This window comes from Lutzomyia longipalpis, chromosome 3 (genome assembly GCF_024334085.1).
Source record: "Lutzomyia longipalpis isolate SR_M1_2022 chromosome 3, ASM2433408v1".
Taxonomy (NCBI): Eukaryota; Metazoa; Arthropoda; class Insecta; order Diptera; family Psychodidae; genus Lutzomyia; species Lutzomyia longipalpis.
In genome coordinates, this window is record NC_074709.1 from 12731957 (window position 1) to 12746485 (window position 14529).

General features: G+C 31.9%; 1 protein-coding gene across 13 annotated transcripts in view; it reads right to left on the minus strand.

Annotated features, from left to right (window-relative positions):
- Positions 1 to 572: 572 nt before the first annotated feature.
- LOC129794248 (protein phosphatase 1 regulatory subunit 12A) overlaps positions 573 to 14529 on the minus strand; it is a 39051-nt gene continuing 25094 nt past the window's right edge. For 4 of the 13 annotated variants that reach the window (XM_055834998.1, XM_055834993.1, XM_055835004.1 and 1 more), the window contains 8 exons: positions 13685 to 14518; positions 13168 to 13471; positions 12945 to 13054; positions 12816 to 12866; positions 7323 to 7465; positions 6887 to 6977; positions 6715 to 6801; positions 2183 to 6021 (listed from right to left, as the gene is read on the minus strand). In XM_055834998.1, coding sequence (XP_055690973.1) covers positions 5908 to 6021; positions 6715 to 6801; positions 6887 to 6977; positions 7323 to 7465; positions 12816 to 12866; positions 12945 to 13054; positions 13168 to 13471; positions 13685 to 14518 — 1734 coding nt within the window. In that variant the 3' untranslated portion in view covers positions 2183 to 5907. Of the gene's footprint in view, positions 6022 to 6714; positions 6802 to 6886; positions 6978 to 7322; positions 7466 to 12815; positions 12867 to 12944; positions 13055 to 13167; positions 13472 to 13684; positions 14519 to 14529 lie in introns of all 13 variants that reach the window. The other 9 variants (XM_055834994.1, XM_055835005.1, XM_055835003.1 and 6 more) reach the window with 3 other exon arrangements.

Genomic DNA, 14529 nt, shown 5'->3' on the forward strand with positions numbered 1-14529 from the left:
AATACAGCCGTTAAAAAAAGTAATACAGCCTTAAAAAAAGTAATACAACGATTCAAAAAAGTAATACAACCTCTTAGAAAAGGTAGTACAGTCTTTAAATCATTTTCATACAACATTTCCGGCGCCAAATTAAAAAATTCGTAAAAACTGCATGAATTTTATATGGGGGCTACCTGAAGGGGGACTTTGGGGGGAAAATGAATACAGCCATCTGAAACCGCCTGTTATAAGGAGCTTCTGTACCAAATTTCATCGCGATCGGTCAAACGGTGTGAATTTGTATAGAAAAGAAGGAACGACGTTCACCAACAAACAGACCTTTCTTGGTGTTTTAGGAAAATTCCTTCCGATCCTAAAACACCAAAAAACTTAAAACATCCCGTCAGTTTCCACTGGAGAAACAGACCTTTCTTTATTATATAGATTTTCTTGAAAAAAAGGACTAACGGTTTTCTTTCTTTTTTTAATCTTTGAAATGTCTTGAAGTTCATCATACAAGAACGAATAAATTCCTTTTCAAGGATTCAATGAAAATTTCCCAGCAGATTTTCTTTTAAAGAAAAACTTCATGATTTCTTCACATTTTCAGACGAGAAATTTTATTAATTTAAAAATTATTACAATGCAATTTTTTTTTATCATCAAAGAGCTTTTTGTTCATCGTATTCTCCTTTCCTTAAAAAAATCTGTTTTTTTTCTCCATTTAGCATTCAATTTGTTTTTCATTTTATTAATACAAGGTGAGAAAATAAAATAAATAAGTGACTAATACTCTCAATTGAAGAAAGATAAACTTACCTACAAAATATTATAATGTAATAATAATAAAATAAGAGTAAAATGAGTAAAATACAACATACTAACACGTTTTACAATCAAACTCTTCATTTCTTTTCATCTCCTGTATCTCTCTCTCTTCTCTTTTACTTTCCTGTAAAGCAAATATTTTCTGTGATTTTGAAAAATAAAAAAATAACAATTTCGACTCTCTCCACAAAAAATACAAAAGAAAAACAAAGAAAATTATTGAATAAAAATTAAACATTCGAGATCCTTTTTCTAAAAAAAAACTTTTTTCAGTTGGATGCTAAAACAGTATAAATAAAAAAATCCGCTAAAAGAATAAGAGATAAATTTCTCGAAATATTCTCTTCATTTTGCAAAGAAAAACTCGCAACTAATTTTACTTTTTATATAAGCTACAATTTCGAGGCTTTTTTTGTGGAAGTTTTGGACGCTTTGTCATTTTAGCAAAAATATTTTTATCTAATTTTTTTTCATCATCATTCCTTAAAATTCTTTTCCAATTTGTTTTTTTTTAATCAATCTACCACACGCACAGAATTTCTTTTCTCACATTTATCTTTGTTTCGTGTAAAAATATCATTTTTTTGATTAAATTTTTCATCTTGCTAAAAAGTATTTTGAAATACAATTAATAATTATCTCAGCTTAAAAAGTATTTAGTTTCTTTTTATCTGTGCTAAAACTGAAAATTCACTGATTTATCTTAAACAATTTTCATTATTGCTAATTGACTGTTTTTTTTTGCATTCGCTATAAATTTTTTATTTAGTAAAATGTTCTTCTTATTTTCTTCTTAAAAATCTGATTTGCAGCAATCGATATTCCCTAACTTTGTTATACACATTATATAAGAAAAAAGAAAGAATTAAATTAATTTACATTTTTTAGTTTTTTTCCAATTTTCTTTCATTTGTAAAAGACACAAAAAAAATTTATCAAAAATTTTCAATTCACTAATTTGCAAAATTTTATCATTTTCTTTTGTTCATTATTTCTTTCCTCTCTTTTCTTTCACATTTAAATACACATAATTATTAAATATGAATTACGACTTATTACTGTAAAATTTGTTATTGTTAAAAAAGTTTTTTTTTATATTATATAATAGTTTTTTTTTTATATTTTGTTTTCCTTAGACACATGAAGTTTTCACGACGTCAATATAGTTTTTTTTTCAATAAAAAAAGAAATTACGGAGAAGGCCTTAAAACTTTGATTAGCTACTCCATTTTTTTCTTTTCATTTAATTATATCGCAATAAAATGTAGTTTTTTCCATCAATGTTATGTAAAATTGGAGTTTTTGTTGGTTATTTTGTTGTTTTTTTTTTAAGAACTAGTAGAGAAATTTTTTATATAATTCTTTTAATCTCTTATTTACTTAATTTACTAATCACACGAATAAGGGCCCCATTTTCATCCTTGAGCCGTTGATTTTCCGCCTTGAGAACTTCTTGTTGCTGCAAAAGATAAAAATAGTTTTATTCAAACTTATTTTATTACCAAACATTTAAAGTGTAATGAGTAAGAAAAATAAATTTAAAAAATTGCTAAAACACATAACAGAAAACAAAATGATTTTTTTAAAAATCGTCGTATTCTGCTACCAAGAAATCCTTAAAATTTCAGAATAAATCCTTGAAATCTTAAAGATTTCTTGGTCACAGAATAGGATCAATTGACACAAAAAATTAGAACATTTTTTTTCTAATTTTTATTTTCAGTTTTAGCTGTGTTTCTTTCAGACACAGCTTTTGTGTACCGAGCAAAATCGAAAGTCGTCAGATCGGGCTCAAACTTGGGATGAGCACGAATTAGGGTCCCCACATTCCAAAAAACGTATGCGCCAAAAATTTTTTTTTCCGGCCGTCCGTCCGGCCGTCCGGCCGGAGTACAACGCTAAATTGCGAGAGAACGGTGATAGATAGAGACTTGCGGTAAACGGCAAAGTTTAAAAGTCGACTGGAAGACGTCAGATTATGACGTCAAATTTTACCCCCCACCCCCGCGTCCGCCATTTTGAATAACCTCAAAATTTTGTTTTCGCTATATCTCAGCCCCTGTAATAGCTAAAAATCTGAAATTTTGATATGTTGTAGGGGTCATCAAGAGCTTTCCAACGATACCTCATTTTCGAAAATCGGTCAAGCCGTTTAGTCAATATGGCCGCCACAATTTTTCATCGAAAATCGACCATAACTCGAAAACGGCTTGACCGATTTTGATCAACCCGGGGTCAAATGAAAGATCTCAACAAACCCTACAACTCTCTAGAACATCAGAAGTTTCAAAAGTGACCGCTAGAGGGCCAAAAATCAAAAACAAAATTTTCGATGAGTTTTCGATGAATATCTCGAAAACGCAATTATCGATTTGCTTCATTTTTTGATATGTTATAGCTGACTATATTATCTAGCTTCATGCCAAAAATGAAGAAAATCTATGTCGCCGTTCTCGAGATATAGCCTTCCAAAGTTGGCATGTCATTTCTCAGGTTCTACAAGTCCGATCTTGATCAACTCAAGCGCAAATGAAAGGTTTCGAGAAACCCTACAAATGTCTAGAACATTGCAACTTCGAGAAATGACCGCAAGAGGCGCTAAAATCGAAAACAAAGTTTTCGAAAATTTCGAACTCGAATTTTTCGAAAATGGCGACATAATTTTTTTTCATTTTTCGATATGTTATAGCTGACTTCAAGACCTTTCAAACAAAAAACAATTTATGAAAATCTATGGATCCGTTCTCGAGATATGGCCTTCTAAAGATTTCTTAGGGTATGACTTTTCAACTTTTCCCCACTATGCGTGTATTTAAATTAATTTGCGTTATAGTTTGCTCTCACAAAATTGGTACACTGAAAGAAACACAGCTCTCGTAAGCTTGGTCAGCTTACCAGTACATTTTTTTATGAAGATGTTAATAATTTTCGCATAAATTCTAAAATACGTTATTATGAGCAAAAGTATAGAGACACTTAATCCTGTCAGGTTCATTCGGTTATACGCTGAACTAAATGTGAAATATTTTATTTTCTTTTTTTTTAATTTTTCTAAATGGGAAATAAGTTTAGTTTAAGCCAACATTTGACTGAGAAATGTTCTCTGAAAGCACATTTTCATAAGAAATATCATGATAAAAACTTGTTTTTATGCTTTATGTGGAGATGAAAGGGTTAACCCAGATATTCACAGGATTTTAGTTTTCAAAATTTCCCAGTCTGATTTTAAAATCGTCTACAAAAGTCAATTCTAAACCAAAATTCTTAAAATTTCTTGTAAGAACTTTATTTTATTTTATTTCTTTTATTTAATTAAACTATTTGTTATCTGAATTACCAAATTAGGTATTTTAGAGTCCAAATTAGGCATTCTTTGCGTCTACATTAGTTTAATCCTCTAACTAACTTGGGTCTAAATCCTTTTATGGACCTCAATAATTAATTTTTTACACCAAACTATAGATCAGTCAATTATTCATTTAGTCAATAGACTTTACTATTTTGGGCAGGAAAATATTCCATTCTGACGAAGGGAAAAAATCTGATCAAAAAATGAGCAGAGCATGTCTTTTCTTAAAAGTAAAGAATCTGTGTCTTTCTAGACTTTTGCCATTAATTCGTATTCTCTGAATTAACCTGGAAATGCATTGGAATTTCTCTGTTAAATTTTTTATAAAATTTTATTCTCCATTAATTCTTTTTTTAATCGAATCTTTTTTGACTTTTGAAAAAATAAAAACTTCTTTTTTCTACTCTCCTTAGATGTTTTCAAAATCAACAGAGATGTCATTTTTTGGAGCATTCTTGGTGGTCAAATCCGGGTTAATGACACAAATAATGCACACATTTTACATACTTTTTAACATATAATTTTCTTAAACATGAAAAACGTTTTAAATAAATGAAGAAGAAAAAAAAAAGATGTGTTTTTGTCATTATCAGCAAAATCACTAATAAAAACCAACAGACACATAATACAAAATTTCCTAAATTTAGTTAAAAGGAGGCTATTCAGACATGTATGGAAGATATTCAGGTTCAAAGAAACATTTTTGTTCAAAGATCAGGGCATGAATTCTCTAAGAGTGAAAAACTCCCGTGATAAATTCCTGAAGGGTTTAGCGCTTTAAAAGAAACGTAAAAACCGGGAAAATCTTACGGGATGCATTATTTTTCCTAAAGGATCAAGCTCACGTGAAGTTTTCCTCACTTTTTCCCTGCAAAAAGCCTTCGGGAGTTTATCACGAGAGATTTTCACTCTTAGAGAATACTAGCTCCAGGAGTTTCTTTTGCGATTTCTCGTTCTTTTTTAGGCAACTTCCATACATGTCTGAGAATAATCTCCTTTATCTAAATAAAACATAAAAATTTGTTAGAAACATAATTAACAAGTTTTTCTTCTTCAACAATAACAAAGTCTTTGGTTAAAACAACAAAAGATTTTACTTTTGAATAAAAATCATTCTTTTTGTTAGATTTTTCAAAAAGCACACGTGGGGTGTTTCTAAAGGTACGATGTGTGTGTAGTGTTAAGAAAAGTATTTGGGATGTACTGTTTGTTGGTTTGTTTGTTTACTTGTGTCTATTTTTGGGTTACAGAGAGACAACAAATTAAAATAATAATAAAAAAATGTAAAGAAAACGAAACGCAAAAAATGCACCAACACTTTTGGCATATTGTGTGAGTTTTCTTTCAAATAAAAATGTTTAACAAATTTTCAGAATTATTAATTAAGATATTAATTTGTCCATACCCCCAAATTTCGTTTCGATTTTTTATACATTTTGCTTTTGAATCATGCGAGAGAAGACGACGGTGTGGTTTTGATGATGGATCAACTTCTTTGCAATCTCTTCATCAGTTTCTTCTTTTTTTTATTCTTTAATCAATTTTTATTTTAATATTAAGTGTGACAAAATTGAGACTTTTTTGAGCACTGAAAGGTTTTTTTGTTTTCTCGGCAAATATTCCGATTTTCATTTTTTTCTCTGCCAAAAAGATCGTAAAAAGAAACTCCTTTTGTCACACTTTTTTTTCACACAACGTCCTATTAATTTTTAAGGATCTTTTTGTTATTGTTTAAATTATCAAATAAAAAATCATTTGCCATGAAGTTGATTTTGAGCGGATGTTGTTAATTTCGAGACAACTCGTGTAAGTGCTCGATTCTCGGCACGTAGACGCTCATTCTCAGTCTTGAATTTTTGTAGAAGCTAAATAGAATATTTATTTTTAAAGAAAGAAATTAGAAATAAAAGAAAACAAATTCTTTGTTTTTTTTATTTAAACATTTTCCATCCTCTCTTTCATCCATCACTTTCTCTCTCATACAACTGCCAAAAAAGTTTATTTATTTTTATCAAAAATATGATTGATGTGATGAACGAAAACTTTGAAAAAAAAATTTTTTTTTGCATATTGTTTTGCAATCTTGTTTTGATTTGTAAAAAAATGTGTGCAAAATTTTCTTTGTTGTGAAAAAAATAAAAAGTGAAATTGAAAAAAATGTAAAATCAAAAAAGAAAAATTAGAGCAACAAAAATCAAAAGATAAAAAAAAAATAGATTCATGAATGAAAATGTGAAAAATATTAAAATGGGATAGAATGAGAATGAAATTATTCAGTTACCATTTAAATATTAAATATAAAAATTTTGAAATATTATTAATAAATCTTCTAAAGATTAAAAAAAAATATTTTTATTAATTTTTTGATTTTTTTTGTAATATATCGTGAAAAGCCAGAAGAAAAAAGAATTGCGATTGAGATGCACGTATACTCTTTCTTTCTCACATTCACTAACACATTTCTCGTGTGAAAGTAATTTGTAAAAGAAATAATAAAAAAAACATCAAAGAATTTGCAAAGGAAATTCCTGTTTTTTTTTTTTCTGATTAACCCTTACCTTCAATTCCTCCTCCATCTCTGACATTCTCCTCTCCATTGCTCTTCTCTCACGTTTCTCCAGTTCAGATAATGAATTTTTGGTTGTCTATAAGAATTTTTAATTAGTCTTTTATTTGAATTTTTGTTTATAAAAAAAAACTATTAAAAATTAAAAAAGAAAGAAAACTTACAGCATTTGTGAATCGTTCTAGAGCCGCTTTGGTGCTATGCAGTGTCTCTTCCTTCTTTTGCAACTGCATTTTCAAATTCTCAATTTCGACTCTGTTGTAAAACAAAATTATAAAGAAAAGTTATGAAGAGTTTAAAAATTTTCTTCATAGTTTCACATTTTAGTTCTAAAAATATTCCCGCTATGTAATATTAAATTTTCCTTTGATGAAGGCACTTGATCAATTTTTAGAACCAATAACCAATTAACTTCTTAAGTGTTTTCTCTACCCACTTGCATTGGCACATCATTTTTGAAGTAATGTGCATTTGAAACATCGAATAATGATTAATTGCTTTGGTCTAAATTTCAACTGATTTAAACCACAACAATGTATAAAAATAAATTTTTTAAAATTATTTTTACATGATTTTTCTTTATAAGAGTATTTTATTTACCTGGAAGCTTCATAGAGAGCTTTGTAATCAATCAACTCGCCATTCTCTTCAACATCCCCCGCATCGGATTTACTTTCTGCAGTCTGATCCACTGAACTTGCTGATTGAAGGCGAGACCTTGAAGATGGTTGCTCGTTGCCAGACTACAAAAGAAAAATTAAAAAAAATAAGTTAGATAATCTTTCTTTTTGTATTATTTTCTTCTTTTTTAAATTTTTGAATCAATTTTTTGAGATTTTGTAATTTTCTTTTCTGGCGTTTGATAAAATCCTTAAAAATCTCTCCCTCAATGCTGAGACCTTAATATGTAGTTACTTTCAGATATTCTAGAGCCGCTAATATTTTTTTCATTTCTTCCATTATTTATTTTTGAAAAAAAAAAATAAAATAAAACAGAAAATAATTTTTAAAATAAATTTACTTCATATCCCTCGCTTTTCTCCGATGACGCACTCATTGACCTCATTGAGGCTGATCCACGACTACGTGTTCGACTTCGACTCTTTCGATCTGTATCCCTAAAGGATTGACTTCGACTAATATTGGCAGTGGCTGCACTTGAGTAGGAATTGAGATTTGTATTTGATCCCCCGAGACTACTGCTTGATAGTAAATTTGAACTTCTCGACGGTGTGTAGTCCCTCTTCCTGCCTGAACTGTAGGAATTCAATCCGGACGCCCCGAGGGATAGACTAAGCCCAGCTGTTGTTACGCCATTATCGTAATTTGAGTACGGGCTAACGTAGCGATCGGCATAGGAATTGCCGTAGAGGCTACTATTGCTGCCATAGCGGGAATCATTTCCATTTGAATAGTAGCCATTGGAGAAGAAACTTTTGCGCGATGTCGGGCTATACAGTGATTCCTTGGAGCCATATTTATTTTGATATTGATTCCTCAAATTAGCTACCGTGCCCCCATTGTAGTAGCTCCCACTGAGTGGTCGACTTGACCACGACGATGTCGGTGTGGAGCTCTCAAGACGTGACTGCGAAAGTGATCTACGACGATTGAGCGATGGCTCAATATTGCGAGAACGTGAAATTCTGAAGGACATTTTCTTCGGTTACATTAAGTTTGTGGGAATATCCTTTTATTTTTCACGCGAGTAATTAATTAGGAATTAAGAGAAATTTTTTTTTGCGCACTACGTAGTGGAAAATTGTTTTTTCTTTGCGTGTAAATAAACACCGTTTGTGTTCTTTTTTTTTGGCACACAAGCTTAAGCTTTTTCTTATGATTTTCACCGTACATATAGGTATGCCCACTATAAACACTAATTTTCACACATCACACCCTTTTTTCTTTTATTTTTCTTGTTCCTCTCTCATACACGACAAGATCACGGAATCCACGGGCACTAAACAAAGATTTTTCCTTTTCTTATTTTCCTGAGATGGTGTGTATAATTATAGAAATTTTCTAATGTGTTGAAAACACCATCAGGCAATGTTGGTTATATGTATAGTAGAGGTGAAAAAAGACGAAGAGAACCCAACAGAGAGAAAGACACTTCCTCAATTACATGACTTCGTTGGAAGGTGAAGAATCTCTCAGTCAGTGTGAACTTTTGGTATTTAGTTGAGTATAATTATTATTTTCTTTTCTCCTCATTTAAATTTTTCCTGACCCTGTCACAATTTTTTTCTCTATTACCCAAAAAAAAAAAGTTTATTAACCGCAAAAAATGACGAAAGGAAAATTTGAGAGAAAGAAAATTATTAACACGTGCTGCACATGATTTTGTAAAAAAAAAACTCGACCAAATGTTTCATTTATTTTACAAAAAGAAAAATCTTTTAAAAGAATTCACAAGAAGAAGAAAAAACAAGATCGCAATTACAGAGAAAATCCATTAAAAAAATTACATTTTACAAAAAAAAGATCATGTTTAACACACATTATTGTATGGTGAGAAAAAAGAGAGACAAAGTGGAAATGAACAAACCACTTGAGGGCTATTTATGGTCAAATAATTTATTCTTTAGTTCATAAATCATTTAATTCGCAAAACCATAAAAGGATTTTTTTCGTGTTTCTCAATCGATCGTGTTAGGTTTATGCTCACACAAAGTCCCATTTTTCCTCACACTTCAACACCGCACACATTGGCTTGATTTGATTCTTTTTCCACCTCCAAAGTTACAATTTTTCTCAATTTATTTATTTTTATATTTTAATAAAAGAAATAAAAATTATAAATTTAGATTTTTTTTTAAATAAATTAATTCTCTTCGTCTTTTTTTCTCTCTAAAATTTGTGATCTCTATACACACACAAGTCTTTGTTTTCGATTGAATTAACCAGAATCGCGAAAAAATATAAATTATCTTGGCACAATCATTGCGAAGTGATCGCACAAGAGATCGAAAGATGACTGAGGCGAATTTTATGTGAAAAACTGATGAAAACTCTCGCACTTCGCACACAAAAGTTTTCCTTCTCTTTTTCGTTAGACATTCACAAGACATGATCTTCGATCATGTGTGGAAACGAAAACAGGGTGATCGTGAAGAAAATTTGCAAATTTTATCCTTCAATTATAACAGTTTTTTTTCTTTTTGTCCTTTTGGCTGAGAAAAATGTTCTTGAATTTAATTTAAATCAACCCAACAATGAAGCGAGTATTATTTTACTTTTAATATTTCCTTATTCAACTATTAAAAGGAAGAGTGAGAAAATCGTTTTTTTTTTGGCAATGTCTGTGAATTATTGGAATTTTGCAACGCAATATCAGGAAAATTTATTTTGTACTCGCGTGAAAATTTCACTTTAAATATCTTCATTTTGAAATTACTAAAGCATCTCTGTTCTATTCTAAGTTTTCATCTCGTGATCAATTCACGATCGCCAAGTGATCGTACATCTTGTTCATACACCCATACGGGATAAAAAGGAGAGATTTTTGTGAAGAAGAAGAAAAAAAAATAAGATCGTGAAGATGTCTGTGTGTGCTCACGATGAGTGCACGGTAAAATGGACAAATCATTCAGCGGGAAAATCTCTCTAATGGTTCACCACCTACACCCACATTTTGACGTCATCTGTTCATCAAGATTTTCTTTTTCTTTTCAGTTTTTTTTCTTCTTTTTTTCTCTTCGCGAAAACTCTCAACTCTCTTCATTCAATGTCTGCTGATTTTTTTTGTTCTTTTGGGTGCGTTGTCACCATATTCCCGCCCTCTTCTACCAACTCTGTGAGACTAACGAAGAGTTCATAGACGATCATTTTAGAGGAAATTTTATCTCAATTAAATCTGTCCGTATATTACTCAGTTGGATGAAATAATTACTAAGAATTACCAAAAAGATAAATTAGTGATCTTACACCAAAAATAGAACATTTTCTCATTCTACGTTCAAGGAAATTCTGTAGCAACAACAAAACATCAATATTCACCGTCTATGATAAATGTTTTTCTTTACGAAGCGATTAAAAGTGTTGATTTTGAGTTTTTTAGCGATAACATTTTTAAGTTGATTTTTTATTAATTTTCCTTTAGTTTTTCTATTGAAAAATGCAAAAAAAATTATTTTGTAAATTAAACGCTTGCCTTCGTGTAATAAAGACATTGATAGCCATGCGGCTCTAGTCGCAAAATTTGCGCTTCCAATTAGGCTTGCGAGTGAAGCAGGTTCGATTCCCGTCAGTGTTAGATTTTTTTTCTTAAACTATCTTTAAAAATTTTTCCCCCGAGATCTTAACAAATCTTTAGAGATGTGTCTTTGTTAGCCAAAGACTTCTCAAAGTAAGTTTCTTTTTTTTATCAATCTTTATCCATTATTTTTTTTAAAGGATGTTTGAAAGCTTTTTACTCTATAATTTAATGGATAAAACTTATAAGAAAAATCACAATCAAAAGACATCAATCTAGTATCAATTTAATTTCATCGAATAAAATATGCTTTCGCCTTAATTTAATTGCGAATTTAAATGGTGTTAAAACCACAAAATAAAATTTCTAAATGTTTCCCACTTGATGTTTTTTAAAAGATGTTACGCGCGAAAAAAAGTAAATTGATTCTATGTTAAACACACATAATATTTTGTATACAATTTCTATGCCAAAATTTATGCATTCTTTCTCGCATAAATTTTAATAATAAATAAAATTCCTAAATTTCACTAAACCACGAAGATCATGATCTAAGTCAGAGAGAATCTTCATCAATGAGAAAATAACTCTCTCAGCTGTGTGATGTATAAAATGAAAATGCTTTATAGACCAAAAATACTTCACCTGCTTTGTTGTGATGATGATAATTAAATCCCCCCAAAGAAAAAAAAAGAAATCACCTTTTATGTTCTATTAACCCCATAAAATTATATTTATAAATTTAAATAACCTCGACTCAATTTTAAACTCTCCTGCATCACCGCTAGACAGTTTTCATTCTCATTAAAAAAAAAACTTATTCATCAACAACACACAAGAACTAATTTTAACTATATAAAAATTCTTTTTTTTTCATACATTTTAGTTGAGTGAGATAAATTTTATAATAATGGCGCAATTATGATTTAAAACCACAAATTAATTTATACAGAAAAACTCCCTCATCGTATGTATATTTGAAGATGAAAAGCCCACATGGCCAGAGCACAGAGGAAATTTTGGTGTTTATTTATTGAGGAAACTGTCTCTCTCCCGTATAGGATATTTTATTGCATACAATCAATCCCCATCATCGTCGTACTTTTCACAACACTTTTTACCCTTCTTCTTCTTAATCTTAAAATAATCTTCACATCTGCATTTAACAGCAAGAGCAACGAAAAAATCAAGAATTATATGAAAAAGATTCTGCCAAAAGAAATCTCTCTTCGTACGCCATACGTATGACATTTCCAATAAATTAAAAGAGTTAATTGAGGGGTGACATTTAAAATAAATAAATTTCTCATAGTCTCATTTCAAGTGCAAATAAAATGAGATAATTCTTCCTGAAAACATTATGCGCTTTATGTTTTGTGAGAAAAACCAAGAAAAAAAAACACTTGAAATTCGCTTGAAATCTTGAAATTTCAATACAAAATTCAAAGATTTCAAGGGTTTCTTGGTCGCTGAATAAGGCCAAATAAAGGGATTTTTATGTATGATCCTCATAAAGTTTTCCCATCAGATTAATTTATGATTTTTCAATATTTTATTGAAGAAATAAAAAAAAAGTCGTTCAATAAACTCCTTTTATTTATAAAAATTAATTTCAAACCTTTGACCCAAAAATAAATTGCCAAAACAATGACGTAGGGACTTTTGGCACGCGATTGAGGTAAAAATAAACAGATGATATGGCTATTACTTCATCAATGCTTTTGAAAATTCCTAGCAAGTCTGTAAATCTCTCGCTCCCACTGCCCCGTATTTTTTTTTTTGCTTCTAACATGACAGAAATGAGTCTGCCGCCTATTACGGGGGGTGAAGGAGTCTAAACAATTTTTCTATTATATTTGTAACTAATTTTAAACACAAATCTTCTCTCTATTACTCACCTCTTTGTCATCACCATCGACGGGTGATTCTTGACGTTCCGGATCAATTTCCTGAATGAAACAAAAAAAAAAGAGTTTTGTTGAAAATAAAGAATAAAAATTCAGAATATATTTTTTTAATATCCTTACATCCATATCAACGTGTACAACTCCAGTTGATCGTCTTTTGGGACGTCGTCGTCTCTGTATAACTGCTTGAGTTGCTTGAACACTTCGACTATCATTTTCTTTATCATTTTCTGCACACACAGCAAGCAAGAGAGAGAGAGAGAGAGAGAGAGAAATAAGAGAAAAGGTTAAGAATTTAGAATTTGTGTGCAACAAAAACTCATGAGTTGCAGCTTCTTCTCACCTTTATCATCACTATTTTTAAATCGTCGCACCAATGAATCCGCATCATTGGCACTACTCCCCTTCGATGGTGATCGATCATTTTGTTGGGCCTCGAGGGCAGCCGCGGAACTGGGTAGCAACGGTACGGATACAGGTCTCGGATTGAGGGTCACTGTGGTTGTTGTTGTGGCCGTTGATCCACTTATTACGCTATTTGGTCGACGCTGGACACTCACAGTTGGTATCACTGTGCTCGTTGGACTACTTCCTGCTGTTGTTGTCACTGCTGCATCACTGGAGCTTGTTACTTCTTCCAATTTAAACTGAATTTATGAAACAAATAGAGAAAAAAATGAAAGATTAATCATTTCTCCCAAAAAAAATCCTTTTTTATCAAATAAATATTCAGAGATAAATTATTGAGAGATTTAAGAGAAATTTGCACAAAAAGCATCATGCAAGAGGGACGTGTGTTGGATTAAATAAAAAAATACAGAAAGGAAGGAATTTGATGGCTCTTTCTTTTCGTTTCTTACCTTGCTCCCAGTGTCAACCTTGAGTCGCCACGAGGGACGCCTATCGGGTGTTGCTTGATGCAGCGGAGATGCTTGTGGTGGATCACATTTACTTCCAGCCTCCACTACGTCTGTGTGCCCAGACGTCGTGATGACAGTAGCCCGACTAGCCTCTGAGTATTTATTGGCTTCATTCCGGAGCTTTTCAGCGAGTGAAAGTGAACTGGCATTGTCCATGTCAAAGAGGGATCTCTTGTACCGCGGCATCCGTTCCGGTGGCTGCATCTCCACCACTTGCGGCTCCTTCGTACTGCCCTCCACCTCTTCGTGCCCCTTCCTATCACTTGCCAATTTGTCAAATCTAAAACTACTCTTAACAGTCGGTGATGCTGTCCGCGTTAATTCCTCCAAATCAGTCTTTTTGTTGCTACTAGGCACATTGATGGTTGCCGAGATTGTTGTTACCCCCTTCCTCCCATCGCCATCACCACCACCACCACCTGTGCGTGCCCCATCATCCCGTGCGGACGGTATTGATGCCCTAAATGTCACATCATTCGCCGTAGCGGCCGCCGGTGGTGGGGAAATTGTGTATGAGGCAACAACAACTTTATCATCACTACTATCACGTTTCCCGGTTGTTGCCTGTGGGGCTGTCAGCGTATACGTTGCCGTGACAACCTCATCGGGTTCTTTCTTTGTTCCCACATCGACAGCCAATGGTGGTGATACCTTTGATACCTTGTCTTGTGCATCCGGAGGAGACCCCGGGGTGGCACTTGCCTTTGCCTCCACCGCCACCACATTTCCCGGAACTCTCTCATTTGATGCAACTGCTGATGGGTTCTCATTCTGCTGGTTTTGTG